At 46.4% G+C, this 27,326-nt stretch overlaps 2 protein-coding genes and 1 pseudogene across 8 annotated transcripts in view; 2 read left to right on the top strand and 1 right to left on the bottom strand.

Moving 5' to 3' along the window:
- The window catches only part of FYTTD1 (forty-two-three domain containing 1), a 34,346-nt gene extending 25,733 nt beyond the window's left edge, over positions 1 to 8,613 (bottom strand). The window contains exons 1-2 of the mRNA XM_055126495.1: positions 8,444 to 8,613; positions 4,726 to 4,854 (exon numbers count right to left, since the gene is read on the bottom strand). Coding sequence (XP_054982470.1) covers positions 4,726 to 4,854; positions 8,444 to 8,540 — 226 coding nt within the window. The 5' untranslated portion in view covers positions 8,541 to 8,613. The remainder of the gene's footprint in view (positions 1 to 4,725; positions 4,855 to 8,443) is intronic.
- Positions 4,045 to 4,582, top strand: LOC129402048 (60S ribosomal protein L37-like; annotated as a pseudogene).
- An 11,243-nt stretch (positions 8,614 to 19,856) lies between the features above and the next one.
- RUBCN (rubicon autophagy regulator) overlaps positions 19,857 to 27,326 on the top strand; it is a 59,765-nt gene continuing 52,295 nt past the window's right edge. For all 7 annotated transcript variants that reach the window (XM_055126266.1, XM_055126265.1, XM_055126262.1 and 4 more), the window contains exon 1: positions 19,857 to 20,036. In XM_055126266.1, coding sequence (XP_054982241.1) covers positions 19,975 to 20,036 — 62 coding nt within the window. In that variant the 5' untranslated portion in view covers positions 19,857 to 19,974. The remainder of the gene's footprint in view (positions 20,037 to 27,326) is intronic.

Below are 27,326 nucleotides of genomic sequence, written 5' to 3'. Positions count from 1 at the left end.
CTAAGTTATAGAGGAGGCACAAAATTAGGACTGATTCACTTCTTTGTTAACCCAACCAAAACATTAATGACATTTAAAACATTTATTGATGGGTTGTAGTGATAGTACAGTGGGTAGGATGTTTGCCTTGCATATGGCTAACCCAAGTTCGATCCCTGGCATCCCACATGGTCCACCAAGCACTGCCAGGAGTAATTTCTGAGTGCAGAGACAGGAGTAACTCCTAAGCATCACTGAGTGTGACCCAAAAAGAAAAAAAAAACACTTATTGACTTCTCTGTCCTACCTGTTTTTTATAATTCTTGTAGTTTTCTAATCCTCCAAGACAGATTATTACAAGTGGAAACTTAAACATTTCCTAACAACAGTTTAAGGCAACCCCATATCTCTAGTCATATTTAGTGATATAGCTATTCTAGTTTAGGACCTGTCACATAAAAGTAGAAAACATATAAAGTTCCATTATTAATAATAATTTTGTAAGATCCAAAGCTAGATACCAGTTATCTAAAAGCCCATATCATAGCCCCCATTAAGAAAGTTTTCTTGTGATTTCTCAGATTAGATATTTTGTTAATTTATCACACAAAATTTTACCACAAAATAGGAATTTATATTGAAAAAATTAACTTTTCAATATAAATCACTATGATCAATTATCCTCTACAGTTAGGTATCACAAAATTTACTTGCTTAGGTTTAGTTGTTCAAGAAATTATTAAGAACAAGTATTTTTTGGTTTTTTTTTTTTTTTTTTTTTTTGGGTCACACCTGGCGATGCACAGGGGTTACTCCTGGCTCTGAACTCAGGAATTAGCCCTGGCGGTGCTCAGGGGACCATATGGGATGCTGGGATTAGAACCTGGGTCGGCCGCGTGCAAGGCAAACGCCCTACCCCCTGTGCTATCATTCCAGCCCCAAGAACAAGTATTTTTTTGGTAGGATCTAATCTGTTAAAATGATCAGACTAAGTATATATCAGACATTAATTAGAGGACATGTTAATGAAAATATATTCGTTGTTATATGTTCAACCAACTGTTTCTTTCAGGTTGGTTTTTATTTTGCTTTGTTTTGATTTGTGACCCGCCCAGCTGTGCTCGAGTTTATTCCTGGCTCTGTGCTTAGTGATCACAAGGCACAGAGGACATGGGTGTCAGGGTGAACATTTCTGCATATATGTAAAAAAGATCTAGAGATTTTAAAACTTATGGGGCCAGAGCGATAACACAGCGGATAGGGCGTTTGCCTTGCATGAGGCCGACCCGGGTTCGATCCCCGGCATCCCATATAGTCCCCCAAGCACTGCCAGGAGTAATTCCTGAGTGCAAAGCCAGGAGTAACCCCTGAGCATTGCTGGGTGTGACCCAAAAAGCAAAAAAAAAAAAAAAATCTATAGAGATTTTAAAACTTAAAGAGCTTAGTTTAAAATGCTGAAGTTAAAGTCATATATAATTAAAGGTGTTCAATTACTATTTTAGATTTGTCTTAGAACAAGCAGTTATAACTAAATAAGCTTCCAAGTAACCAAAAATAGCTATAAGTAAAGTTCCAAGACTGTTGGATCACCTCTAAGGCATTCAATCTTAAGTGTCACTTGTCAGAAAGATGTACAGGGGTTAAGGCACTTTGTCCTGCATGTGCGGAACCAGGTTTGATCCTGGTACTGTTCATGGTCCCCCGAGCACTGAAAAAGTGACCCCTGAGCAGAGCCAGCCCTGTTAATTAAGTCCAAAGCACTGCTGGATGTGACCCCCAAACAAAAAACCTAAACTCACAGAGGGTAGCGAGAGAGTGTAAGAAGTAAGGCACGTGGCTTTGCCTGCAGCTGCAGTGCTGAAACCCTGGTTTAATCCTCAACACCACAGATGGTTCCCTGAGCACTGCCAAGGTTCACTCTTGAGCACAGTGCCAAGAACAGTCCTTGAGAACTGCCTGATATGTGCCCTCCCCGCCCCACCTCCCCCCAAAAGTGTCACTTTCGGATGATTTAATAAATCCAAGAGGAGGGCTGGAGCAACAGTACAGAGGTAGGGAATTTGTCTTGCACATGGCCAACCCAGCTTCGATCGCCAGCATCCCATATGGTCCCCAGAGCACCACCAGGAGTAATTTCTGAGTGCGAGCTAGGAGTGATGCCTAAGCATTGGTGAGTGTGACCCAAAAAGCAAAATAAATCAATTCATGAGATCCTGGATGATATTATAAAGAGTCTGGAAGTCACTACACAGAGTACTATCTCCACGTATTTAAAGGGCTCTCGGGCAGTAAAAAAAATTTACTTCTTTCAGCTTTGTAGAAGTAATAAATAAGCATGATTTATTAAAACAATTTTCCAGTAAACAGAGCTGTCTTCAATAGTGGAATAAATTACCTTGTAATGGTTGGCAAAACCCTCCACGACATTGAAGCTAAAGGTATTTTCAAAGATGACACACCACTGGCCAAGCAAGTGGAAACAGAGATTAACAAATGGGACTACCTTAAACTAAGAAGCTTCTGCACCTCAAAAGAAACAGTGACCAAAATACGAAGACAATCTACAGAATGGGAAAGGATATTCACCCAATGCCCATCTGATAAGGGGTTCATATCAAGGATATACAAGGCACTAGTTGAACTCTACAAAATGAAGACATCCAACCCCATCAGAAAATGGGGCAATATCCCACGCCGGCTAACGGAGGAAATATCCTTCCTTCTTGGTCTCTCTCCCCTCCGGCAGCTCAGATGAAGGGAACACCAAGTAAAGGGTATTTGGAGGACAAGCTCGGGTTGAGAGATTTGAACCAACTGTAGACTACAGATCGAACACAGTGGCCACTCAATGCCTCTAGTGCAAACTACAACACCCAAAAGGAAAGAGAGAACAAAGGGAATGCCCTGCCACAGGGGGGGGGTGGGAGGTGGGGATGGGATACTAGGATCATTGGTGGTAGAGAATGGGCACTGGTAGAAGGATGGGTACTTGATCACTGTATGACTGAAACGCAAGCACGAAAGTTTGTAAGTCTGTAACTGTACCTCACGGCGATTCACTAATAAAAAATTTTTAAAAAAAAGAAAGCAAAGGAGAGAAAAATAAACAAATAAACAAATTACCTTGTAAGATGATATATTCCTTAAAAGAATATATTTGAACTGGAGTTACAGTCATCCATTAGACTGTCTTTGTCTTTGAGGCTAAACCTGGTGGTATGTTGGGGATTACTCCTAAGGAGGGGTTCAGTACACCTGGCAGTACATGGGTGATCATACAATGCTAGGGATAGAACCTGGTACTCCCACACACAAAGCATGCACCCCAGCCATCCATGCATCCCACCCCCAGACAAGTAATGGAACACTTAACTGGAAAGAGGGAAGACCTCATGATAAATGAAACTTATAATTTTGTAACTGTGCATGTAATTGAGTCTACTTATATACTAAGTTACTTTAAAATAGCTGTTTTTTTTTAAGAAATAGCTTTGTGGGAGACTAGAGCAACAGTACAGCAGGTAGGGCAACTGCCTTGCACATGGCCCACCAGGGTTCAATCCCAGCATCACACATGGTCCTCCGAGCCCTGTCAGGAGTGCTCTCTGAACTCAGAGCCTGGAGTAGGTCCTGAGCACAGCCAGGTGTGACCCAAAAACCAAACCCCCCCCAAAAAAAAAGAAAAAAAGAAATAATGTTAGGGTCAGGGATGTAACTCAGTGATAGAGCAACTGCCTGCATGTAGGAGGCTCTGGATTCAATCCCTGGCAACACTAACAAAAAGTTAAAAGTCAGTTTAAGAAACACCTGTCACGGGGCCGGAGCGATAGCACTGCGGGGAGGGCATTTGCCTTGCACGCGGCCGACCCGGGTTCGATCCCTGGCATCCCATATGGTCCCCCAAGCACTGCCAGGAGTAATTCCTGAGTGCAAAGCCAGGAGTAATCCCTGAGCATTGCTGGGTGTGACCCAAAAAGCAAAAAAAAAAAAAAAAAAAAGAAACACCTGTCACTATTTAAGACAACTACAAACTTGTCAGATATTTGTTTGGGGAACACACCAGGCAATGCTCAAGGGTTACTCCTGGCTTACACTCAGCAGTCATTCCTGTTGCTGCTTGGGGAACCATATGGAATGTAGGGGATCGAATCCAGGACAGCTGCATGCAACGCAACTGCCCTTCCCACTGTACTACTGCTCTGGTCCCCCAAAACTACAAGATTTCAAGATTAAACAAAAACCCGAGGAGGAAAAGAAAATGTATCTCGTTCTTTGGTCCCCGCTGTAGAAACACGATGACGAAGGGGATGTCATCGTACGGGAAGCGTCACAACAAGACGCACACGTTGTGCCGCCACTGCGGCTCCAAGGCCTACCACCTGCAGAAGTCCACCTGCAGCAAGTGCAGCTACCCCGCCAAGCGCAAGAGGAAGTATAACTGGAGCGCTAAGGCCAAGAGGAGGAACACCACCAGCACAGGTCAAATGAGGCACCTGAAAATTGTGTTCCGCAGATTCAGGCATGGATTCCGTGAGGGAACAATGCCTAAACCCAAGAAGCAGCTGTTGCAGCATCCAGTTCATCTTAAGGATTTCAGCAATTAGTATGAATAAATGTTCTGGTTTTAAAAAAAATGTATCTCACAAAGGTACTGATTTATTTCCTTTATGTTAAAACATAAAGGCGCTAAAGATAGTAAATTATAAGTCTACAAGTACTAGTTGATTATAGATTTACAAGACTTACCAGAATTCTGTTGGATTCCCCAGCGAACTCTCATTCTGAATTGCTTGGCACCACTTTGCTGGAGTCTTTTGTTTAGTCTTGGAAAGTTCTGCTTCTTCCCTTCCTTTCTATTCAATTTGATAATATCATCTGTAATAGAAGAAAACCCAGTTATTTTCATCTTAAGTGGTTCACTTAACTCACTTTCATTTGATTTCCTATGCCTCTAACTTTTCTACTGTGAAAACACTTCCAGTTATAGGAGGGTAATGATCAGATGATAAGAGCTCAAATCAGCCAATATGCTTAGAGCACAGGAGAAAGGTTTTGGAGGAAATGCTCAAGTCAATTGCCCAAGGGTTATCTATCAATTAATGAAGGATTGCTATCCGTATTACTTCTTTCCCTGATGAAAGTAAATAAATGAAAACCTGTTAGGTTCAGTTCCCAACTATGGTCCCCCAAGCACCGTAGAGTGCAGCCCTGAAGGGTCCATGAGCACCAAAAGGTGTGACCCATGGCACTGCAGGGCCAAAGCAGTGTCACATCCTTGGGACTGTGAACAGATGGCCCACTTAGCCAACTGCCCATGTAAACCCAAAGGCATTTTAGGAAAACCAGTGAAAAAAAAACATTACTTAGAAAACAAAATGTCTAAGTTTATCTCAACTCAGGAAATATTTATTAAGCACATACTTTGCACAATGAATATGAAATGTAGGGTAAGCTGTGATACAACAGAAATAAATATACACTGTCTGTTCTAGTTAAAATTACTGATAGAGGGGCTGGAGCGACAGTAGTGGGTAGGACATTTGCTTTGCACGCAACTGACCCAAGTTCAATCCCTGGCACCCCATAAGATCCCAGAGCAATTGAGCATCACTGGGTATGACCCAAAAATAAAATTATTGATGGAAAGACATGTTAATAGCAAACAAAATTAAATACTACAATGGAAGTATGGCACAAAAATATACTATTTGGTTCTCTATTCCTCTAGCAAAGTATTTCAGTTACCTTAATAATCTTTCTACACTTATTTCATTACGTATCATTTCCAAAAACATTGCAAACAATGCCAACATAATTCACAACAATACTGAAAGCAGTAACATCACAGAAAAAGATCAGAAAGTTAAATGTACTCTTAGATTTCCACTTTTACCTGTTAAAAGATTACAAGAAGCAAACTATTCTCCAATAAAGTCATTTTTGGGAGCCGGAACTATAGTACAGTGAGTAGAATGGTTGCCTTGCACGCAGCCAGCATCCCATATGGTCTCCCGAGAACCACCAGGAATAATTCCTAAGTGCAGAGCCAGGAAAAACCCCTGAGCACCACTGGGTGTGACCCAAAAAACAGAAAAAGAAAGTCACTCTTGTCAGTTCCCACAAAATATAAATGCTAATGATAAAGCAAAGAAATTGATCAACAATTTAGTAAAATTTAACAAAACTAATGAACCCATTATTTTTTCCAAACATAATCGAATACCTCCGACTATATAAGTAGCCTTTTCCAACGCCTAGACAAAATTAAAGGAATAAAAGCTAAAAAAATATAGATAATAGATTCATATTTTAATCACCTATCTGTAAACTTTAACTCAAATTCAAATATATGAAACAATCTAAGTATCACCAGAGTAATTCAAATATCTTTAAGATCAATCCTCTTACAAAAACTTGTCAGTTAAAAGGTTTTTCAAAAATAAAGAGGGGAGCTGGAGCAAATAGTACAGCGGGTAGGGTATTTGCCTTGACGCGGCAGATCCTGGGTTCAATCCCTGACATCCCATATGGTCCCCTGAGCACCATCAGAAGTAATTGCTCAGTGCAGAGACAAGAGTAAGCCCTGAGTATTGCGGGTGTAACCCAAAATAAATAAGAGGCTTAAATAAAAATGAGTCAAAGCAGTACACCAAAATAATTAATTTGGGGGGCTGAAGAGATAACACACGGGTTAAGGGGCTTGAAGCAGTAAAGCTGTCACCACATAGTCCATCAACACAGGGTAAGCATAGTTATGCTTTTTTTTTTAATCTGGTGGGGGGCTTTTTGGGTCACACCTGGCGATAAGGTTAAGTTACTCCTGGCTGTGAACTACTCTTGGCAGGGCCAGGGACCATTTGGGAGGCTGGGAATGAAACCTGGGTCAGCCGTGTGCAAAGCAAATGCCCTATCCGCTATATGGTTGTGCTTTTTTGGATGTTACTAAGTTTTTTTTTTTTTTTTTTTGCTTTTTTTTGGGTCACACCTGGCGATGCACAGGGGTTACTCCTGGCTCTGCACTCAGGAATTACCCCTGGCGGTGTTCAGGGGACCATATGGGATGCTGGGATTCGAACCCGGGTTGGCCGCGTGCAAGGCAAACGCCCTACTCGCTGTGCTATCACTCCAGCCCCAGTTTTTTTTTTTTTAATGTATTTTGGTCTGGGAATATTTTTTTAAAAGGAAATCAAATACATTTTAACTTATTTTTTAGTGTTATCCAATATACATATAAAAATTAAAGATAGCATATCAACTGTAACATATTTTATATTTTATATTTTATTTTCTAAGAACATAAAGGGGCCTGGAGCAATAGCACAGCAGTTGGGTGTTTGCCTCTCACGAGGCAGACCCGAGTCCGATTCCTCCGCCCCTCTCAGAGAACCCGGCAAGCTACCGAGAGTATCTCGCCCAAACGGCAGAGTCTGGCAAGCTACCTGTGCGTATTGGATATGCCAAAAACAGTAACAATAAGTCTCTCAATGAGAGATGTTACTGGTGCCCGATCGAACAAATCGATGAGCAACGGGATGACAGTGACAGTGAAGAACATAAAGAGCTACTAAGACAAAGAGAGATGAGCTAAGGTTTCTTGCACACCATTAGGAACATGGTAACATTTACTTAACTGAGAAGTAATAGACATTGTTCTGGCATTTAGATTAAATTTAGATCTCACAATTCTATGAAAAAAAGAAACTGGGCTATGATAAAGCTTATTTGGCTTAGAATCTAATTTGATAAGGCCCTTAGGTAGTGATACTACATGAATATTCACATAATCCTGATGGGTCATAACTTAAAAAATTAGGTTCTAAAACCTCTCCAGCCATGATAAAATATTAAAAATAGCTACTTAAAATAACTACTTTATGCCCTCTCTGTAAAATTATGTTTAAAAAAAAAGCATCTGACTTTTTTTTAAAAAAAAAAAACAAAAAAATCAAAAACAACAGGGACGCAGTTGCCCGAGGTTGGCACAGTACTGCACATCCCCCACGGGGATCCCGGCGCCATCGACCCCCCACGAGCGAGCTCGCCTGGCCGTGCGGCGTCCGCCCCACCCCCACCCGCGGGTCCTGAGAGACCACGAGAGCCGGGCAGCGCCACCCCCCCCCGCACGTGACCGGAGCAACCGCCCGGTGCCTGCACGTGAGCCCTGGCCGGGGGCGCGCGGGCTCGGGGACGCGCAGAGTGGGGCGCGCATGCCGCGGGCGCGCGCACGGCGGGGTGAGGCGCGCGGGCTGGGCCGGGGGCGCGCGCGGCTGGTCAGGAGGGCGCGAGCCGGGCCGGGGGCGCGCCCGGAGCCGCCCGCTGCGGACACGCGCTCGTGGCCGCTCCCGCAGACCCCGCGCGGCGCCAACGTCCCTCCCAGGCGGAGCGGGCGCGCGGGCCCCGGATCCCCAGCCGCCGCCAGAGCCCGCGGCCTCCCCGCACGGCGCCGCCGGGCCGCCGCCCTCACCCAGAGACATGTCGATCTTGTCGAGGTTCTCGCTGCCCCGGGCCCTCGGCGCCGGGCTCGCCGCGGCTCCCGCCAGCCGGGCCCCGAAGCGGCTCATGGCCGAGACGTTGACTCCGAGAGCTCTGGAAGGCCGAACCCGAGCCGCCTCCCACTCACGCACGCACAGCGCAGCCCCAGCCCAGCGCGCACGCGCGGCGGCCGCCACCGAGACCACGGCGGGCTAGAGCGGCTCCGCACGCCGCGCTCCCAGCGGCCCCTGGCGGACACAGGAGACATTGCACGAGCCGCTTGGGCCCTGTGGAGGGACCACTGAGCGATTCACTTCTTTCTTCCTCCCGAATACGGGGACGGGACGCAGGTCGCTGCTTTAAAATGATCCACATGCCTTAAAATTGCATCCTGTGCCTCCTACTTCCTGAGCCTTTCCTGCTACAAATAGTATCAAAACTCCGTGGCAGTGCGGCCTCGGTGACAGGAAAGACCCCTTGCAAACGTAGGTTGCAAAACTGCATACCAGTCAGCCTCTCCCTGGCCAGCAAACCACCATGCTACCTCCCTGGCTACCACCCCTGGCTACCACCGTGCGGGCTGGTGGAGTCAATAGGCAAAGCAATGGCTAGCTACTGTGGTGGCATTGTGTGTCCCCTTTCAAAAAAATGTAAGTGCTAATGCTTCTCATGTTATTTTTCAACCAGAACTCAAAGTATTGCACTAAACTTAGCTACCTTAGTAAATCCTTATTGTCCCTCAAGAGAGGGGTAAATTCCTGTGCTTTGTTTGGATACATTTTTCTCATTTTCATTTGCTTTGGGAATCGCTAGGAGGATTCGTTTTCATTCTGATCATCCTCAAAGAAAAACTTCTTAATATTGATAAATTCCCGTACGGTAGCTTTTCCCCCATTTACAAAACAAGATATTCCATGTCTATTTACCTCTGCCTCCTCCTAAAGCAACTGTGCTTACGTGTAAATATTTCGATACCATCTCTCCACTAAGAAATTTCTGCTGTCTTCCTCTCTGCTAAATTTTCATTTTGCATAGAAAACAACTTTTGACCTAAAGTAACTCAAAATTACCATAGCATTTATTTAAGAATATTTAAATGCAGGGCTGGAGTAATAGCACAGCGGGTAGGGCGCTTGCCTTGCACGTGGCCGACCCGGGTTCGAATCCCAGCATCCCATATGGTCCCCTGAGCACAGCCAGGGGTGATTCCTGAGTGCATGAGCCAGGAGTGACCTCTGTGCATCGCCGGGTGTGACTCCCCCCCCAAAAAAAAAGAATATTTTAAATGCAGTTGGTGACATGACTTCCAACCTCAAACCCCAATGAAATATTTTTCTATTTTTCTGTTGGGAGTCCACATGAAGATACTTATTAAATGAAATGGTCTAGAAAAATCCCCCCAAAGATGCTTCACTGGAGTCTCTATTTCAAAATCAGTTGTACTGTCTCTGCTCAAGTAATCATTTGTGATCCCAAAGGTCCCACTGTGGCTCACCTCTGCTTCTGGGTTCCTAGAACTGTCAACACATCTCCTGCTGACCCAAGCCCCAGAATTCACTGATCTATGGAAAGCCGAAACTTTCCGTCTACACAGCCCAGAGACACACACAATAAAAGACTCCCTAAGACTATATTAAGAGGGTTTCTCTCTTTGGGTTTCCCTCTTGTCAGTCTGACCAGTGTACACTCTCTCTTTCAATAAACTCGCTTTGCTCTGTCTAAACTATCTTGCTCTCCAGGTAAATTCTTTTACCACCCCACAGCTCAGACGCGAAGGAAACTAGGTTCAAGCATCTCCTCTTACTTCATTAAATACATCGTATTTATTAACAACATTTTCTTTTTTACCTAGGAAGAATCAACAATAGCACTGTAGCACTGTCGTCCCATTGTTCACCAATTTACTTAGGTATTACCTATTACTTAGGTATTAGTTATAGGTATGTATTACTTAGGTATTAGGTATTCATTATTATACCTAACTATGCAAGTTACTTGTATGCACAATTTTTCTTCTATATTCTGTTAAATATTTTTCTCATTGCCACTGTTTTCTGCTCTAGCGGCTTTATTTTTACTACTTTGTAAGCTCCTTGTTTCTCTTTTGGGTTTCCATTTACCTTTTTCTTTTTTTTAAGTTTTTGTTTTTTCCCTCTTAATGGGCTGGAGCGATAGCACAAGGCCGACCCGTGTTCGATTCCTCTGCCCCTCTCAGAGAGCCCGGCAAGCTACCGAGAGTATCTTGCCCGCATGGCAGAGCCTGGCAAGCTACCTGTGACGTATTCGATATGCCAAAAATAGTAACAATAAGTCTCACAATGAGAGACATTACTGGTGCCCGCTCGAACAAATCTCAGAGCAACGGGATGACAGTAACAGTGACAGTGACTGCCTCTTAATATCAGAATTCAATCATTCAAATATTCATAATTTTGTCTTCTCTGGGCAGAGTAAGGATTCTGATAACTAAGGGATCGCTGAACTTGTGGCATTTTTTAAAGTTATGGAAATGTACACAAATCATACTTCCCCCTATTTCAAATTATATCGTTTGGATTGTTTGTTTTGGGGGGGGCGACACTCGGTGGTTCTCAGGGCCTGTTCCTCAGTTCAATGTGAGGCGTCACTCCCAGCAGTGCTCAGCAGCCCCTGTGGTGCTGGAGATGAAACCTGGGGCTTCCTCATGACTCTCTGAGTGATCTCCTCAGCCCTGGAAATGCTAAGTTTTAAATCTGCTCCAGGGGTCTGGGAAGCCACAGAGGTCACCGTGGGTTGGAGCCAATGAGAGCGGCTCGCCGGTAGGGACAGCTCTGGAGTGCAGGCCAAGGAGAAGCCTGCTGTCCTCGGGCTGGGCCAGTCCAGCCCGGCCTGTCCCACGCAGCCTCTCACGGCGCAGGGCACAATCCCCCGGGCCTGCTGGGCAGTACCCAGGTCTTCTGGCAACAGTGTTTATTAAAAGTAGCCGGTCACTTTCAGTGAGGAGGAGGAGGCCATGACGCTGGACACACTGTGCAGGCCAGTCTCCTCCAGATGGTCCTGGCCCGGTTAGTCCGCGCTCCAACCTGTCACTGGCACCTTGAGCTGGTTGTCTGTCAGATCCCGAGCATCTCAGCCACAGCCAGCGACCCCTGAGCACTGCCAGGAGAACCAGCGGTCAGCCCTGAGCACCGCCACGTGTGACCCCAAAACAAAGCAAACAAATAAAAATGTTCTTGTATTTGAGAGTTTGGTGGTCTAAGGCTCTGCAGAGGCTCTGTAGCACTAACTAGATAATAGCACCTTGTGCCTTTGGGCAATCTGATTTTCCCCAAACTCCTTTTTTTTTTTTTTTTTTTGCTTTTTGGGTCGCAGCTGGCGATGCACAGGGATTACTCCTGGCTGTGCACTCAGGAACCACCCCTGGCGGTGATCAGGGGACCATATGGGATGCTGGGATTCAAACCCGGGACGGCCGTGTGCAAGGCAAACGCCCTACCCGCTGTGTTATCACTCCAGCCCCCCCAAACTCCTTTTTAATTTGTCTCTTGACCTCTGTGCTCTGGGACAGAATCCAAGATAGACAGTGGATTAACTACCACCTTTCTTTCCCCCAGTAAAAGATCCCTTCTCTTAGTCTACTTTATCTCGAGTTGCACAGAGCTGTTACAGGGACAAGCTGAACATTCCTCAGATATGGTCAGTCCAGAAATAAGATTTTGCATTTTTTATTGTAAAATTCTAAAGCCCAAATGGATGCCAATGCAATATCCCATATACATAATTATATAAATTATTTGGGCTAGTGCAAATGTTGCTGTAAGGATAAAGCAGAAATCAATCAGTTAAAGCTAGGCAAATTTTATCAGCAAGTTTTAAAATCATTCCATCCAATATGGACTTTTAAAATCTTTATAAAAAGAAAGAAAAGAGGGGGCCAGAATGATACTACAGCAGAGAGGGCATTTGCCTTGCACGCGGCTGACTTGGGTTCGATCTCCAGCATCCCATGTGGTCCCCTGACCTCCACCAGGGGTAATCCTGAATGCAGAGCCATGAGTAGCCTTGAGAAAGTTTTTAAAAGCCAAAAAAAGAAAGAAAAGAAAGGAAAGAAAAACCTGTAAAGAATTTGGGGGGGGGGGGGCTGGAGTGATAGCACAGTGGGTAAGGCGTTTGCCTTGCACGAGGCTGACCCGGGTTCGATTCCCAGCATCCCATATGGTCCCCTGAGCACGGCCAGGGGTAATTCCTGAGTGCAGAGCCAGGAGTGACCCCTAAGCATCGCTGGGTGTGACCCAAAAAGAAAAAAAAAAGAATTTTGGTAAATCAGGGACCCAAGCAGTAGTATAGTGGGCAGGGCATCTGCCTTGTAGAGTAGCACTTTATCCCCGGCATCCCATATGGCCCTGGAGCACTGCCAAGAATAATTCCTGAGCACAGAGTCAGGATACTCTGAGCATTGCTGGGTGTGGCCCTAAAACAAACAAGAAAAATCAAAAGAAAAAAGGATTTTTAGTAAATTTGGTAAAATCAATGACTTTGTGACCAAAATATCTTTCATGTGGAGCACCTGGATTTGATCCCCAACACAGAAAAAAGTTAAACTGGACAAAACTTAAATTAACTTGAAATATATCCAAAGTTAGTGCCAGAGGGAGGTACAGTGGGGCTTGCCCTGCTAAACCAAGTTTATATATTCAAAATTATTACAACTAAGACTATATCACATGAAATACTAAAATTTCAGTTAAATTAGATAAGGGTTCTGTCATAAGAAAACAAAACCCAAACCAAAATATTGCCTTTTTTTTTAACTGTTTTTGGATCACACATGACTGCACGGGGAAACTGTATGTAGTGCCACTTATAGAATCTATGTCAGCTGTTTGCAAATCAAGTTCTATACCTGATATGCTAGCTCTCTGGCTTTTGCATATTTAAAAAAATCTTGCCTACATATAAAGGATTTGTAAAAGGTTTTTGACTGAATGAATTATTAATATGGAGGCCACAAAATAATGATTCTTCTAACTCTCATTCATTAGTTGACAATCTACAGTGAAAGAAATTTCCTGGAGCTGGAGCAATAGCACAGCGGGTAGGGCGTTTGCCTTGCACGAAGACAACCCAGCTTCGATTCCCAGCATTCCATATGGTGCCTTGAGCACCGCCAGGGGTAATTCCTGAGTGCAGAGCCAGGAGTAACCCCTGTGCATCGATGAGTGTGACCTGAAAAGCCAAAAAAGAAAAAATTCCTTTCCCTTTTTTTCTTCAAAAATAAAGTTCAGCGACTATAATAATATTATATTCACAATTATTTTGATATTTGCCAAATATACTCAAGATTATTTCTTTAAAACAAATGTTTTGACAATAAGGCACTTCAAAACTTTTTAGGGGGCTGGAGGTATAGCACAGCAGGTAGGGTATTTGCCTTGCAAAAAAAAATCCCTGTTTTTAAAATAACTAGTTCTTCAGCAAATTGAATTTCTGCCAGTGGTGCTCAAGTGTATTATTGTTTAAATAAAAATATCATCCTGACATCTTAAATATATTAAGATGAATCTACCTTCAAGTGTGTTTTTTTGGCAGGGGCAGGGCAGAGATGGAGCACTCCTGATGTGCTCAGGGATTCTTTCTGGCTTTGTGCTCAGGGATCACTCCTGGCGAGCCTCTTCTAAAATATTAATTCAGCAAGTATTTGCTATATAGGCCTTTATATTTAGGAGACATTTATTGAATCTTGATGCCTTCTGGTCAAGCCTTTCTGGGAAACAATATGGACGTTCCTCAAAAACACTAGAAATTGAGCTTCCATGTGACCCAGCAATACTGCTCCTGGGAATATACTCTAGGGGCCCCAAAATGCAATGAATAAAAGTGATCTGCACTCTTATGTTCATTGTAGCACTATTCACAGTTGCCGGAATCTGGCATCAACCAAGTGTGTAAGAATAGATGAGTGGATAAAGAAACTATGGCACTACACAATGGAATACTACGCAGCTGTTAGGAAAATTAAGTCATGAAATTTGTTCATACATGGATGGACATGGGGATATCCTGCTGTGAAGAAAGTCAGAGGAAGCGGAACAGGCATAAAATGATCTCCCTCGAACTGCAAAATTGTATGGGAACCACTAAACTGAGTTTGGTGATTTAAAGTGCTGTGTAGAGATTTGAGCTAGTAGTTTGAGCACTAGATCTGTGTGCCTATGATCTTAATACTGCTGTCAATAACCCCGTTGACTTCATGAAAAAATAATCCCACCTGTAAAGCAAAGGCATTTAAGTTAATGGTATTTTCTCAGCAGAGACTGAATTTTTTTTTCAGCCTTCAGCTAAGGAATTTTTGCAGTAGGTGTTCAGCTACTTAAACTATTCTCAAACATTCATCATTAGACAACTGGATTTTTTTCCTGTTTTGTAATCTAAAATGGATAGGCTGTTGAACATTCCATATTCAAGTTTTGTAGGGTGGTGGGGAGGGGGTGGATCTTCAATGTTTATATTAAAATAAAATAAGTTCTTGACTTCTCAAAAAAAAAATGATCTCCCTCATTTGTGGGACATAAAAAACAGCATGAGGGGTTACTCTCCGGGGGCTGGAGCAATAGCACAGCGGGCAGGGTGTTTGCCTTGCACATGGCCAATCTGGGTTAGATCCCCGGCATTCCATATGGTCCCCTAACCACCACCAGGAGTAATTCCTGAGTGCAGAGCCAGGAGTAATCCCTGAACATCATTGGGTGTGACCCAAAAAACCTAAGAAAACAACAATGATAACAACAACAAAATATGAGAATTGTATTATGACGGCACAGCGGTAGTGCGTTTGCCTTTCACGCGGCCGACCCGTGTTCAATTCCTCCGCCCCTTTTGGAGAGCCCGGCAAGCTACCGAGAGTATCGCGCCTGCACGGCAGAGCCTGGCAAGTTACCTGTGGCGTATTGGATATGCCAAAAACAGTAACAATAAGTCTCATATTGAGAGATACTGGTGCCCACTTGAACAAATCTCAGAGCAACGGGATGACAGTGACAATGACAGTGACAGTATTATGAGAATAATACCCAAAGACAGTAAAAATGAGGGTTAGGAGGACTGGTCCACGAAAGGAAGCTTCCATAAGCTGGGGGAGGGAAGGTTCCGTTAGAACAGACAAGGGACCATTGTGACAATGGTAGTTAGAAATGAGCGGTCTGGACAAGAGGTAAAGGGACATTCGTGATAACTTTTGGTAATAGTATTGCAAGTTACAGTGACTAGAAGGAATAAAGCGTGGGGGGGGAGAGAGAGAGAGAGAGAGAGAGAAGAGAGAGAGAGAGAGAGAGAGAGAGAGAGAGAGAACTGCTCTAAAGGAAGGTTATGGGGGCAGAGGATGGAAAGTTGGTCGTAGGAAATGGTGAAGGGATGGGGTTAGAACATTGTATGACTGAACCCAATCAAGAATAATTTTGCAACTGTATATCTCATGAACTGGATTGATAGCACAATGGGTAGGGCATTGTTGCCTTGCATGCAGCCGACCCGGGTGTGATTCCTCTGTCCCTCTCGGAGAGCCTGGCAAGCCCGGCGAGAGTATCCCACCGGCACATCAAAGCCTGGCAAGCTGCCCATGACATATTCGATATGCCAAAAACAGTAATAACAAGTCTCACAATGGAGAAATTACTGGTGCCCACTCGAGCAAATTGATGAACCAGCGGGATGACAGTGCTACGACAGTGCAGTACTAGTATCTCATGGTGATTCAATTAAAAATTGAATACAATAAAATTAAGTTAACTTTTTTTTTTTTGCTTTTATTTGGGTCACACCTGGCGATGCACAGGGGTTACTCCTGGCTCTGCACTCAGGAATTACCCTTGGCCGTGCTCAGGGGACCATATGGGATGCTGGGATTTGAACCCGGGTCGGCCGTGTGCAAGGCAAATGCCCTACCCGCTGTGCTATCACTCCAGCTCCTAAGTTAACATTTTTATAAAGTTAAAAGTTTAAAAACTTTTAAAATAATGCTTTCTAGAAATTTGAATATATTCAAATAAACTATTTAAAATGGAGCAGAATCGGGCTGGAGCGATAGCACAGCGGGTAGGGCATTTGCCTTGCACGCGGCCGACCCGGGTTCGAATCCCAGCATCCCATATGGTCCCCTGAGCACAGCCAGGAGTAATTCCTGAGTGCATGAGCCAGGAGTAACCCCTGTGCATCGCTGGGTGTGACCCAAAAAGCAAAAATAAATAAATAAATAAAGTTAGAAATAAAATGAATAAATAAATAGAATGGAGCAGAATTATAAATACAAGATTCAGGATATGGCTTCTTGGGGAGAAAACATAGAGGGATGAGAAGGGAGAACGTGTAGCTAGTATGAATTATTGTCATGTTTTATTTATTTATTGCTTTTTGGGTCATACCTGGCAATGCACAGGGCTTATTCTTGGCTCTGCACTCAGGAATAACCCCTGGCAGTGCTCAGAGGACCATATGGGATGCTGGGAATCGAACCCAGGTCGGCCGCGTGCAAGGCAAACGCCCTACCTGCTGTACTATTGCTCCAGCCCCATATTGTCGTTTTAAATGTGATTCTTTACAGTAAGTACATGTAAATACAGACTTGAACAAATAATGAAAATCCTGTTTTATTGTTTGTGTGTTGTGCTGGAAATGCAACCCAGGACTTTCCCATGAATGTGGAACTCTATCATTGTATCACTTTGCTGGCCCCTATTTTTTTTCCATTTAATTTTGGTGTGTTATGCTTCTGCTTCTGAAAAGACCTCGGGGGCACAGAGAGATACCTCAAAGGGCTATAGTGCATGCTTTACATTCTGTAGTCCAGGTTCAGTTGGAGCACCTTCCAGAATGATTCCTAGCTCTAAGACAGAAAAAGTACCTTAGGGGCTGGAGAGATAGCACAGCGGGTAGGGCGTTTGCCTTGTAAGTGGCCGACCCGCGTTCAAATCCCAGCATCCCATATGGTCCCCTGAGCACAGCCAGGGGTAATTCCTGAGTGCAGAGCCAGGAGTAACCCCTGTGCGTTGCCAGGTGTGACCCAAAAAGCTAAAAAAAAAGAAAGAAAAAGAAAAAGCACCTTAGCTTTTTGGTATGGTCAAAACAAACAGCAATAAAACTTTGTTGCTAATACACTAAAAATTTTAAATTATATTTAAAGATGCCTTGGAGATCTCAGCCCCTGGTCTTGCACGCCGGGTTCCTCGGCTGGTTTCTTCATGCATGAGGCTTGTCCAAACGCGTGGAGAGTGGCCTTGAGCATGGCTGTGGCTGGGTTCTGCAGGTCTTCAACTCGGATCAGGACTGGGCCTCTTCCACCCAGATCCCCAACTTTCCAGTAGCTAGGCTGTCACACCCAGAAACTGCTCCCAACCCATGTAATCCCATCAACGGCCAACATCCAGAGACCATAAAACCAAGCTCTTGGAAGAGAGTGACAGTCTCTTGCCCCCGCGCCTGGCTGTCTTCACCGGGGCCCCTCAGAGGGGAAGGGTTGTGTTTCCCTCCCTGCCCCGAGCAGAGCCTCGACAGTAGAAGAGCTCCAGAACCCAGCCACGGCCATGCTCAAGGCCGCTCTCACACGTTCAGAAGAGCCTCACACATGAAGAAACCGGCAAGGAACCCAGGTGTGCGGGACCCGGGGTCAAGATCTCCAAACTCAGATAGGCACTGAAAGATCAACCAGATCCCCCATTTCCCAGTAGCTGGGCAGTCACACCCAGAAACTGCGCCTCTGATGCCATGTAATCCCATCAATGGCCAACATCCAGAGACCATAAAACCAAGCTCTCGGAAGCACAACACCTAATAGCCTAGTTCTTCCTCTTAGAGAACCTGACAAGCTACTGAGAGTCTATTGCCTGCACAGGAGAGCCTGGCAAGCTCCCTGTGGTGTATTTATATCCCAAATACAGTAAAGATATATACATACCTCTCAGAGAGCCTGGCAAGCTACCCAGAGTATCCTGCCCACACGGCAGAGCCTGGCAAGCTACCCGTGGCGTATTCGATATGCCAAAAACAGTAACAATAGGTCTCATTCCCCTGACCCTGAAAGAGCCTCCAATCGTTGGGAAAGACGAGTAAAGGAAGCTGCTAAAATCTCAGTGTACTGGTGCTTGCTCAAGTAAATCGACGAACAACAGGATGACTGTGATACTGTGATTTAAAGATGCAGATTCCAACTTCTTTTTGAAAAATAAGAGTGTCTGGCAATTTAAAAGCCATTTGAAGGGCTGGAGCGACAGCACAGCCGGTAGGGCATGTGGCCAACCTGGGTTCGATTCCCAGCATCCCACATGGTCCCTCAAGCACCACCAGGAGTAATTTCTGAGTGCAGAGCCATGAGTAACTTTTTTTTTTTTGCTTTTTGGGTCACACCCAGCGATGCACAGGGGTTACTCCTGGCTCTGCACTCAGGAATCACCCCTGGTGGTACTCAGAGGACCATATGGGATGCTGGGAATTGAACCCGGGTCGGCCGCGTGCAAGGCAAAAGCTCTACCCGCTGTACTATTGCTCCAGCCCTCGTGAGTAACTCTTGTGCATCCCTGGGTGTGACCCACAAAGCCAAGAAAAACAAAAGCTATTTGATGGGGCCAGAAAAATAGTATAGCGGGTAGGGCGTTTGCCATGCATGCAACCAACAGGGGTTTGGTCCCCAGAGCACCACCAGGAGTGATTCCTGAGCGCAGAGTCAAGAGTAATCTCTGAGCAACAACCTCTGGCTGTGGCCCCCAAACAAATAATGAAGAAAAGAAAAAGCCATTTGACAAACTGACCTATAGCTGAGATTTCCCTTCTTGGATGTAGGAAATCGATTGGATTCCCTTGTAATTCCCACTTTAGTTTTTCTAGAATTGCCAGTTTAGCTTCTGCCATTCTGCACAACGGACTCAGTTCATTCGTGGGCATCACTTGCTCCGCTGCAGTCAGGCTGTAGAATCCCACGTATCCATTTTTCTAGCCTTATCACCCCAGCAACATAGCACATGCACCCACAGACCCGCGCCACACTCTCAGAAGCAACCGTTTAAACAAACTTGACGAAATCGGCTTTTCATTGATGTTTGAGGCCCAAGCACGGCCCAGCGGGGACCCTCACTCAGGAAACAAAGCCTTTCCCCACTGTACGCCCCCGCGGCCCCCGCGCGCTACCGCCCATCCGGGCGTGTGTCCGCAAGTGCCGCAAGGCCCGAGACCCCCAGCCCGGCGGGTGTCGGCTACGCAGGGCGGCGGGGACCACCCGAGCGCGGTCCGCATCGCCGACGTCTCTAGCCGGGACCCCGCGGGCGAGCGGAGTGTTGCGCCCGGCCCCGCCGCGGCCCGCCCCGCCCGCGCCCCGGAAGCGGCCTGGGCCCCGGTGCCTGCTGGGAACTGTAGTTCTCAGAACCGGAAGTCGGGCGGAGCGCCCGAACCCGGCCGCGGCGGCAGTCCCAGAAGTCCGTCGCCGAAGCCCGCCCGCCGTGGCCGACGCCTGCGTTCCGGGGAGAAGCGTCTAGGACGCGGCTGTCAGCGGGAAGCGGCCCGATGCGGCCCGAGGGCGCGGCCGTGGAGCGCGGCGGCCGGGGGAGCCCGCCTGAGGAGAGCAGGTGCGCGGGGAGCCGGAGGGAGAAGGGGCCAGCGGAGCGCAGGCGGACTGCCGGCCGCGATGGGCAGGGCTGCGGGCCTTCCCGGCCGTCGCGCTGCCCCTGCGTGCCAAGCCCGTAGTCAGGCCCGTCCCGCCTGCCCCCTGCCATACCCATCCCATAGCCAGACCTGCCCCCTCCCCCCCCCGCGCCATGCCCAGACCCATAGTCAGATCCGTTCCCCCCCCCACCCCCCCCCACACACACACACCTCCTGCATGCCCGACCTGTCATTGGACCTGTCCCGCCTTCCCCCTGGCAATCTCTGGCCTGTCAGACCCGGATCCCGCTTTTGCCCTGCCCGGCGCATAGACCCATCCTGCTTCCCCTCTGCCCTGCCCCTGGCCTATCTTTGGACTGTCCCGCCTCCAGACCACACTGCCAAGCAGTGCACATTTCTGTACATGGAGCGGTTGTCACCTTTTAGAAGTTGGAAATTTACGATAAAAACACAGTAACAACAGTTTGACTAGTAACTTTGGTATTGTCCAGGTGCTTCCTCGGCTATTTCATCGGTAACTCTGGTTTTAACCTCTCTCGACTATGGGATGGGAGCAGGATAGAGCAGGAATGTGTTATTGGAAGTTTTGCTGGATATTTAAAAAATAAATAAAAATTAAAACAGATGGAGTGATTAGGGGCCAGAGACTGAAGGTAGAATATTTACCTCCAAGAAAATATCAACAGGGAAAACGAGTAAGAGTCTGTGCCTGGGTGAAGACCTGGCTGCTTTTGAGTATAACCCCTTTTTATGTCTGTCATCTGCTATACAAAACTTGGATTGAAAGACTTTAGGCGGGGGTGGCTGGAGCAGTAGTACAGAGGGGAGGGTGTTTGCCTTGCACGCTGCCCATCCGGGTTCAATCCCCAGCTTCCCATATGGTCCCCTGAGCACTGCCAGGAGAAATTCTTGAGTGCAGAGCCAGGACTAACCCCTGAGCATCGCTGGGTGTGACCCAAAAAGAAAAGAAAAAGACTTTGGGGGTTTCTTTGTGAAATCTATTAATGATAATGTTCAGCGAAGAAAACTCTTACTTCCTTTTCTATGTTTCAGTTTCTGCTTATATATATTGGCTGTTTTTCTGCAGATGTCTTTGAAATGCTTCTTACATATGTTTAAGACTGGGATATTCCCAGAAGCAGAGTACCTGCCTTGCACATGGACTCCCTTGGGTTTGATACCCAGTATCACAAAATAGAAAATTCAGAGGTTCCATATAAATTCTACTCAAGGTTTAGAAATCTTTTAGTTTTTCGCTACCAGATCATGTGGGAGAGACTGGGTCAGAATTCAAGTTCAGATTTCCTACCCAACTGAGTGAACATCTATTTGGCTTAATTATTTAATGGCTTTAGTAAATACCACATTCCAGGCACTGCTTACGAACCTTGTATTAACTAACTTACTTAATTTTCATATCAACTGTATGAGTTAGGTACTATTATGACTACCATTTATCATATGAGGAACTTATGACATGGATAGATGGATAAATAACATGTCAGGGTCATAAAGTGATAGTGAAAACAGAGTCAAACTACAGAGTCTTCATTTTCAATACTGACACTACACACTTTCATTACTTCTTACTGTGCGTAGCTACTGGAACAAAAAATTGTATGAGTTCGAGTGTTTTTTTTTGGGGGGGTGGGGGGCACACTCAGTGGTGCTCAGCACTTAGTCAGGAATCTCTCTTGGTAGACTCAGGGAACCATAGAGGATGCTGGGATTGAACCTGGTTTAACTGTGTGAAGGCAAACGCTCTACCTGTTCTACTATTGCTCCGGTCCCAGTGATAAACATTTTAGAAAGGAATGTGTAGGAATCAGTTTTGTAGCATTCTTTGCTTGTCATACAGATGAGCAGGACTGCCGTGTGCAGGTGTCATTTCTCCGTCCTGGTTCTTTCTGTGCCTTTCTGGTAACTGAGAGGCTGCAGTCCACATTTCATGTCAGTCGTGGCCTCACCCCCGCAGTGCCTCTCATTGCTGTGGCCTGTCCCGTCGGCAGCTGTGTAGTTGTTGGGTATAGAGTGTGTTGTTTCTTGTGGTTGAGTGGCACTGATGCTTCCTCAGCTATGAGATAGGCAACTGATAAACATGAGCCTCTGCCTGAGAATCAAGGGACTGTGTCTTGATCATTGGAGACCTAACCTGGCAGTGCTCAGGGGACCATATGGGATGCTGGGAATTGAACCTGGGTCAGCCACGTGCAAGGCAAATGCCCTACCCGCTGTGCTACTGCTCCAGCCCCAGACCTAACCTTTCTGTGGTCAACAAAATAGTTCAGAAAAAATCTTGATGGAATGGGACCATTTATATGTATGGGTACAGCTGTCATATGCATCTTTGAAAGCGACTGATAGAGTGGAGCTGTGCAGGACTAGCATCTGGTCTGCGGCACTGCTTGACTTGGCTCCTTTTATCTGAAAGGGAAGAACGATGCTCTCTTGACTGCAGACTGAGTAAGATAATGTGCATGAAATTTATCACAGGACGCCATTTTTTCTTGAAATAAGGAGAGTATTTGCTCGTTTGTAATGCTTTACCTTGCTCTTCTTCCATGACTAAGTTTGGCCTAGAGTTCTCAAACTTTTTTGACTTAGTACTCCTCTTTTTCAGGAAAAAAGGGACTCAGTGGTCACCCTTTCTTTGAAATATGTGTGTATATATATTTATATGGGGTCCCTAATGTTTTCAGTTAGCTAGTTATCACTAGCAGAAAACTGCAGTGCATAGGGGTGGTATTTAATTTTCTCAGGGATTTCCTAAATTTCATTTGTTAGAGGGTGTCTGGTAAACCTGGAACAGTGAAAGGAATGGTCATTCTGGCAGTTCTGTCTCCTAGGCACCTTTTTTATTTTTTTTTTTTTTGCTTTTTGGGTCACACCTGGCGATGCACAGGGTTTACTCCTGGTTCTGCACTCAGGAATAACCCCTGGCGGTGCTCAGGGGACCATATGGGATGCTGGGAATCGAACCCGGGTCGGCCGCGTGCAAGGCAAACGCCCTACCCACTGTGCTATCGCTCCAGCCCCTCCTAGGCACCTTTGAGCTATGCAGTCTCCTTCTGAGCTTGGAGCACAGGTCCGTGCACAATTTCTGGTGTAGTGGTAGAAACAGTGCACACACCTAGCAATTCTCAGGGTTTCTCTTAGCTCTGCCCTTAGGAAGTACTCCTGGCAGTGCTCTGGGACCATATGGGACGCTGGGGATCAAAGCCACATCGGCTGTGTGCACCCCAGGACCTTTGAGATAATTTTTACTATCTCCCAAATGCCTTGGAAAGCGTCGCGAAATGGGTGGGGTCCGCTCAGTCCGCCGGGAGGATTCAACCCGCCCGGAGGATTCAACCCGGCGCCGCGTGGCCGGCTATGCCGGCGGTCCGCGGATCTTTCCCGCCCCTCTCTCCCCCTTCCTCCCGACCCCTCCACCCGTCCTCTCTCCCCGTCGTCCGCGCAGCGGGCCGCCCCTCCCACGGCGCGACCACTCCCCCACCCCCTCTGTCCCCGCTGTCCCCAGTGCGCCCCGGGCGAGACGCGCCATCAGCCCCGGGAGTCTCCGAAGCCACTCCGCCACCAAGCGGGGCGAAGTGAGCGCACGGGGTCGGAGGCGATGTCGCCACCCACCCGACCCGTCTTGAAACACGGACCAAGGAGTCTAACACGTGCGAGAGTCAGGGGATCGCCGGAAAGCCGCCATGGCGCAATGAAGGTGAAGGTCCTGGCGGTCCCAGTCCCTCTAGCGCCTCTTCCCCCCCCACTCCCGTCGTCCTTCGGTGCGCGGTGGGGGGGCGGGCCAGCGGCCGGCCGAGGTGGGATCCCGAGGCCTCTCCAGTCCTCCGAGGGCGCACCACCGGCCCTTCTCGCCCGCTGCGCCGGGGAGGTGGAGCACGAGCGCACGTGTTAGGACCCCAAAGATGGTGAACTGTGCCTGGGCAGGGCGAAGCCAGAGGAAACGCTGGTGGAGGTCCGTAGCGGTCCTGACGTGCAAATTGGCCCGTCCAACCTGGGTATAGGGGCGAAAGACTAATCGAACCAAAGTTTCCCTCAGGATAGCTGGCGCTCTCGCACGACCACCCATGCAGTTTTATCCGGTAAAGCGAATGATTAGAGGTCTTGGGGCCGAAACGATCTCAACGTATTCTCAAACTTTATTTTATTTATTTTTTTGCGTCACACCTGACGATGCACAGGGGTTACTCCTGGCGGTGCGCGGGGGGACCATATGGGATGCTGGGAATCGAACCCGGGTCGGCCGCGTGCAAGGCAAACACCCTACCCGCTATGCTATCGCTCCAGCCCCTATTCTCAAACTTTAAATGGGTAAGAAGCCCGGCTCGCTGGCGTGGAGCCGGGCGTGGAATGCGAGTGCCTAGTGGGCCACTTTCGGTAAGCAGAACTGGCGCAGCGGGATGAACTGAACACCGGGTTAAGGTGCCCGATGCCGATGCTCATCAGACCCCAGAAAAGGTGTTGGTTGATGTAGACAACTGGACGGTGGCCATGGAAGTCGGAATCTGCTAAGGAGTGTGTAACAACTCACCTGCCTAATCAACTAGCCCTGAAAATGGATGACGCTGGAGCGTCGAGCCCATACCTGGCCCTCGCTGGCAGTCGGTGATGCGTGAGAGGGGGACCGGAGTGCCTGGCGGGCCGTCTCTCCGGACGGGCCCTCCCCCGCGGACGCTGCGGGGAGCCTTGAAGCCTAGGGCTCGGGCCCGGGTGGAGCCAACGCAGGTGCAAATCCCCCAAATGAGCTCATGTCATTGACCAAAACTTTTTCTTTCTCTGTTCTCTATCTCAGTTAATAGCATTTTCCCCTCCATCAATCAAGCTAGAAGCCAGAGTATAATTTGGTACTTCCCTCTTTATCATTTCTGATTTTTAAGTCCAGTGAGATTGTTTCCTGAATTCTCTCTCTCTCTTTCTCTCTCACTCTCTTTCTCTCGTATATTTTGGGCTACAGCCCATGGTGCTAAAGGGTTACTCCAAGCCGTGCTCCGGAGTTTCTCCTGGCGGTTCTCAAGGGTTACTCCTGGCTCTGCACTCAGGAATTACTCCTGGCGGTGCTCAGGGGACAGTATGGGACCCTGGGTATTGAACCTGGGTCAGCTGTGTGCAAAGCAAATGCCCTGCCTGCTGTGCTGTCATTCCAGCCGCTGTTCCTGAATTTTCTCTTGAGGCTTCCCTTCCCATCCCCCCCAACAATTTCCAAAATACTGACTTAATGTGACTTTAAAAAATCCAGGTTGTAGTATTTCTTCAGTCACGATCAAATGTAGGTTTTTTTTTTTTTCCTTTTTTCTTTTTTTTTTGGGGGGGGTTATATCCAGCAATGCACAGAAGTGACTCCTGGCTCTGCACTCAGGAATTATTCCTGGCGATGCTACAGGGTATATATGGGATGCTGGGAATCGAACCCGTGTTGGCTGCATGCAAGGCAAATGCCTTCTTGCTGTGCTATTGCTTCAGCCCCTCTTGTTTAAAATTTCTTAAACAAGAACTTTTTTTCCATCTGTGGGTTCTGCTTCTTCATTTTCAGGTAGAATTTTTTCAGGTAGATTTATCTGTAGGATAATCCTTGGTCTTTTTTAGCAGACCTGCTCTACCCCATGCCACATACCTCCCCACCCCTCTGAAGTTGTAATTTCCATAGATGCAACAAAAGCAACTATTTTGGGCCTGACCCTTCCCGTTAATTGGTGTGAGCTTCCCTGCTCCTGTGGCCAGGGCATTAGGAGGTAGGTGCAGAGGATGCTGCTCGCTCAGGCCTGGATTTTGGGGAAGGGGAATGCTTAGAATTTCATGGACATATTCAGCAGCAGAAAATGTTTTTTCTATGCAAAATCAAAGTTGTTACCAAAGAAAAGGGGCATAAATCCTGGGTCTCTACTAATAGTATTCACTGAAGATCCTGGTGTCCCTCATGATCTGATTAATTACCTATCTGAATTAAGTTCTGTTCTAGACAGCCTCGACATTCAACAAGCTTAGTAACATGCAGTATTTTCTTACTGATAAAAGAAATAGTTAATGTTTCAAACACCACTGGGTGTGGCCTTGCGGGCCCATCGCACTGTTGGGAGGCCTCAGTAATTCCTGAGTGTCACTGGGCTCAACGGTGGTCTCTGAGACTATGGGCCCAACAGCATCATCTCTTGGGCCTTGGCAGTGAGCCACCTTGACCAGTTAGCTGAGCATCGCCAGGAGTTGCCCCAGAATTTTCTGTGCGCTGTTTGGAAGTACCACCATCACCAAAATTATAATAAAGAATTATAATAAATTATAATAAAGAAGCAGTAGTCAAAACTCATTCAGTCTCTTCAGAGTTTAGTCTCACTGAAGTCCCTGTCACAAAACCGTAGCTTCACTTACACTCCATCCTGGCCACGCCATTCTCATTCTTGTTCTTCTACATTCCTGCAGTCATCCCTCCTTTGCCTAGTGCCTCGTCACCCTTTAAAACATCCCTGTCTTCTTTGAAACATCCCTGTCCTACCTTTTTCCATTCCTGCAGTTTTCACTTCATAGCATGGTTATGTAAGTGCTCGATTTTTCCATTGTGAATACTCTGAGATGAGACTCTTCTTTAACCAACTTTTGGTTAACGTTTGTTAACCAACCAACAGCTCTATGCCTTTGCTCAAGGTATAGAATGAACAATCCGGTCTTGTCCCATAAGTTGGGCATGTGGCAGTGTTATTGGTGGCACCTCCCCCTTCAAACTGTTCATTTTCATCTTCATCTTGCTTTTTTTGTCAGCCTTCTAGGGTTGACAATTCATATAGAATTAGTAGCAATGCAGGAGATCCACATGCTTTTTTTTTATTCTTAAATTTTATTTTCATAAGGTTGTTCACATTAATTGATTACATTCAGTATTTCAACACCAATCCCACCACCATTACATCTTCCCACCACCGTTCAAGCCTGCCTGCCATAGGCAAATTCTAGATAATTTATTTTCTGTTGCTTATTTTGAATATCATTTCGTGGCCATGCGCTCCTGGGATTCTAACTGTATGAGTGGTGGTGCCCTAGAACAGATGACTGGTTGAAGAAACTTTGGTACATCTATACAATAGAATACTATGCAGCTGTTAGAAAAAAATGAGGTCATGAATTTTGCATATAAGTGGATCGGCATGGAAAGTATCATGCTAAGTGAAATGAGTCAGAAAGAGAGAGACAGACATAGAAATATTGCACTCATCTGTGGAATATAGAATAACAGAGTAGGAGACTAGCACCCA

The sequence above is a fragment of the Sorex araneus genome, chromosome 2, assembly GCF_027595985.1.
Source record: "Sorex araneus isolate mSorAra2 chromosome 2, mSorAra2.pri, whole genome shotgun sequence".
Lineage (NCBI taxonomy): Eukaryota > Metazoa > Chordata > Mammalia > Eulipotyphla > Soricidae > Sorex > Sorex araneus.
This window is presented reverse-complemented; position numbering and strand designations above follow the sequence as displayed.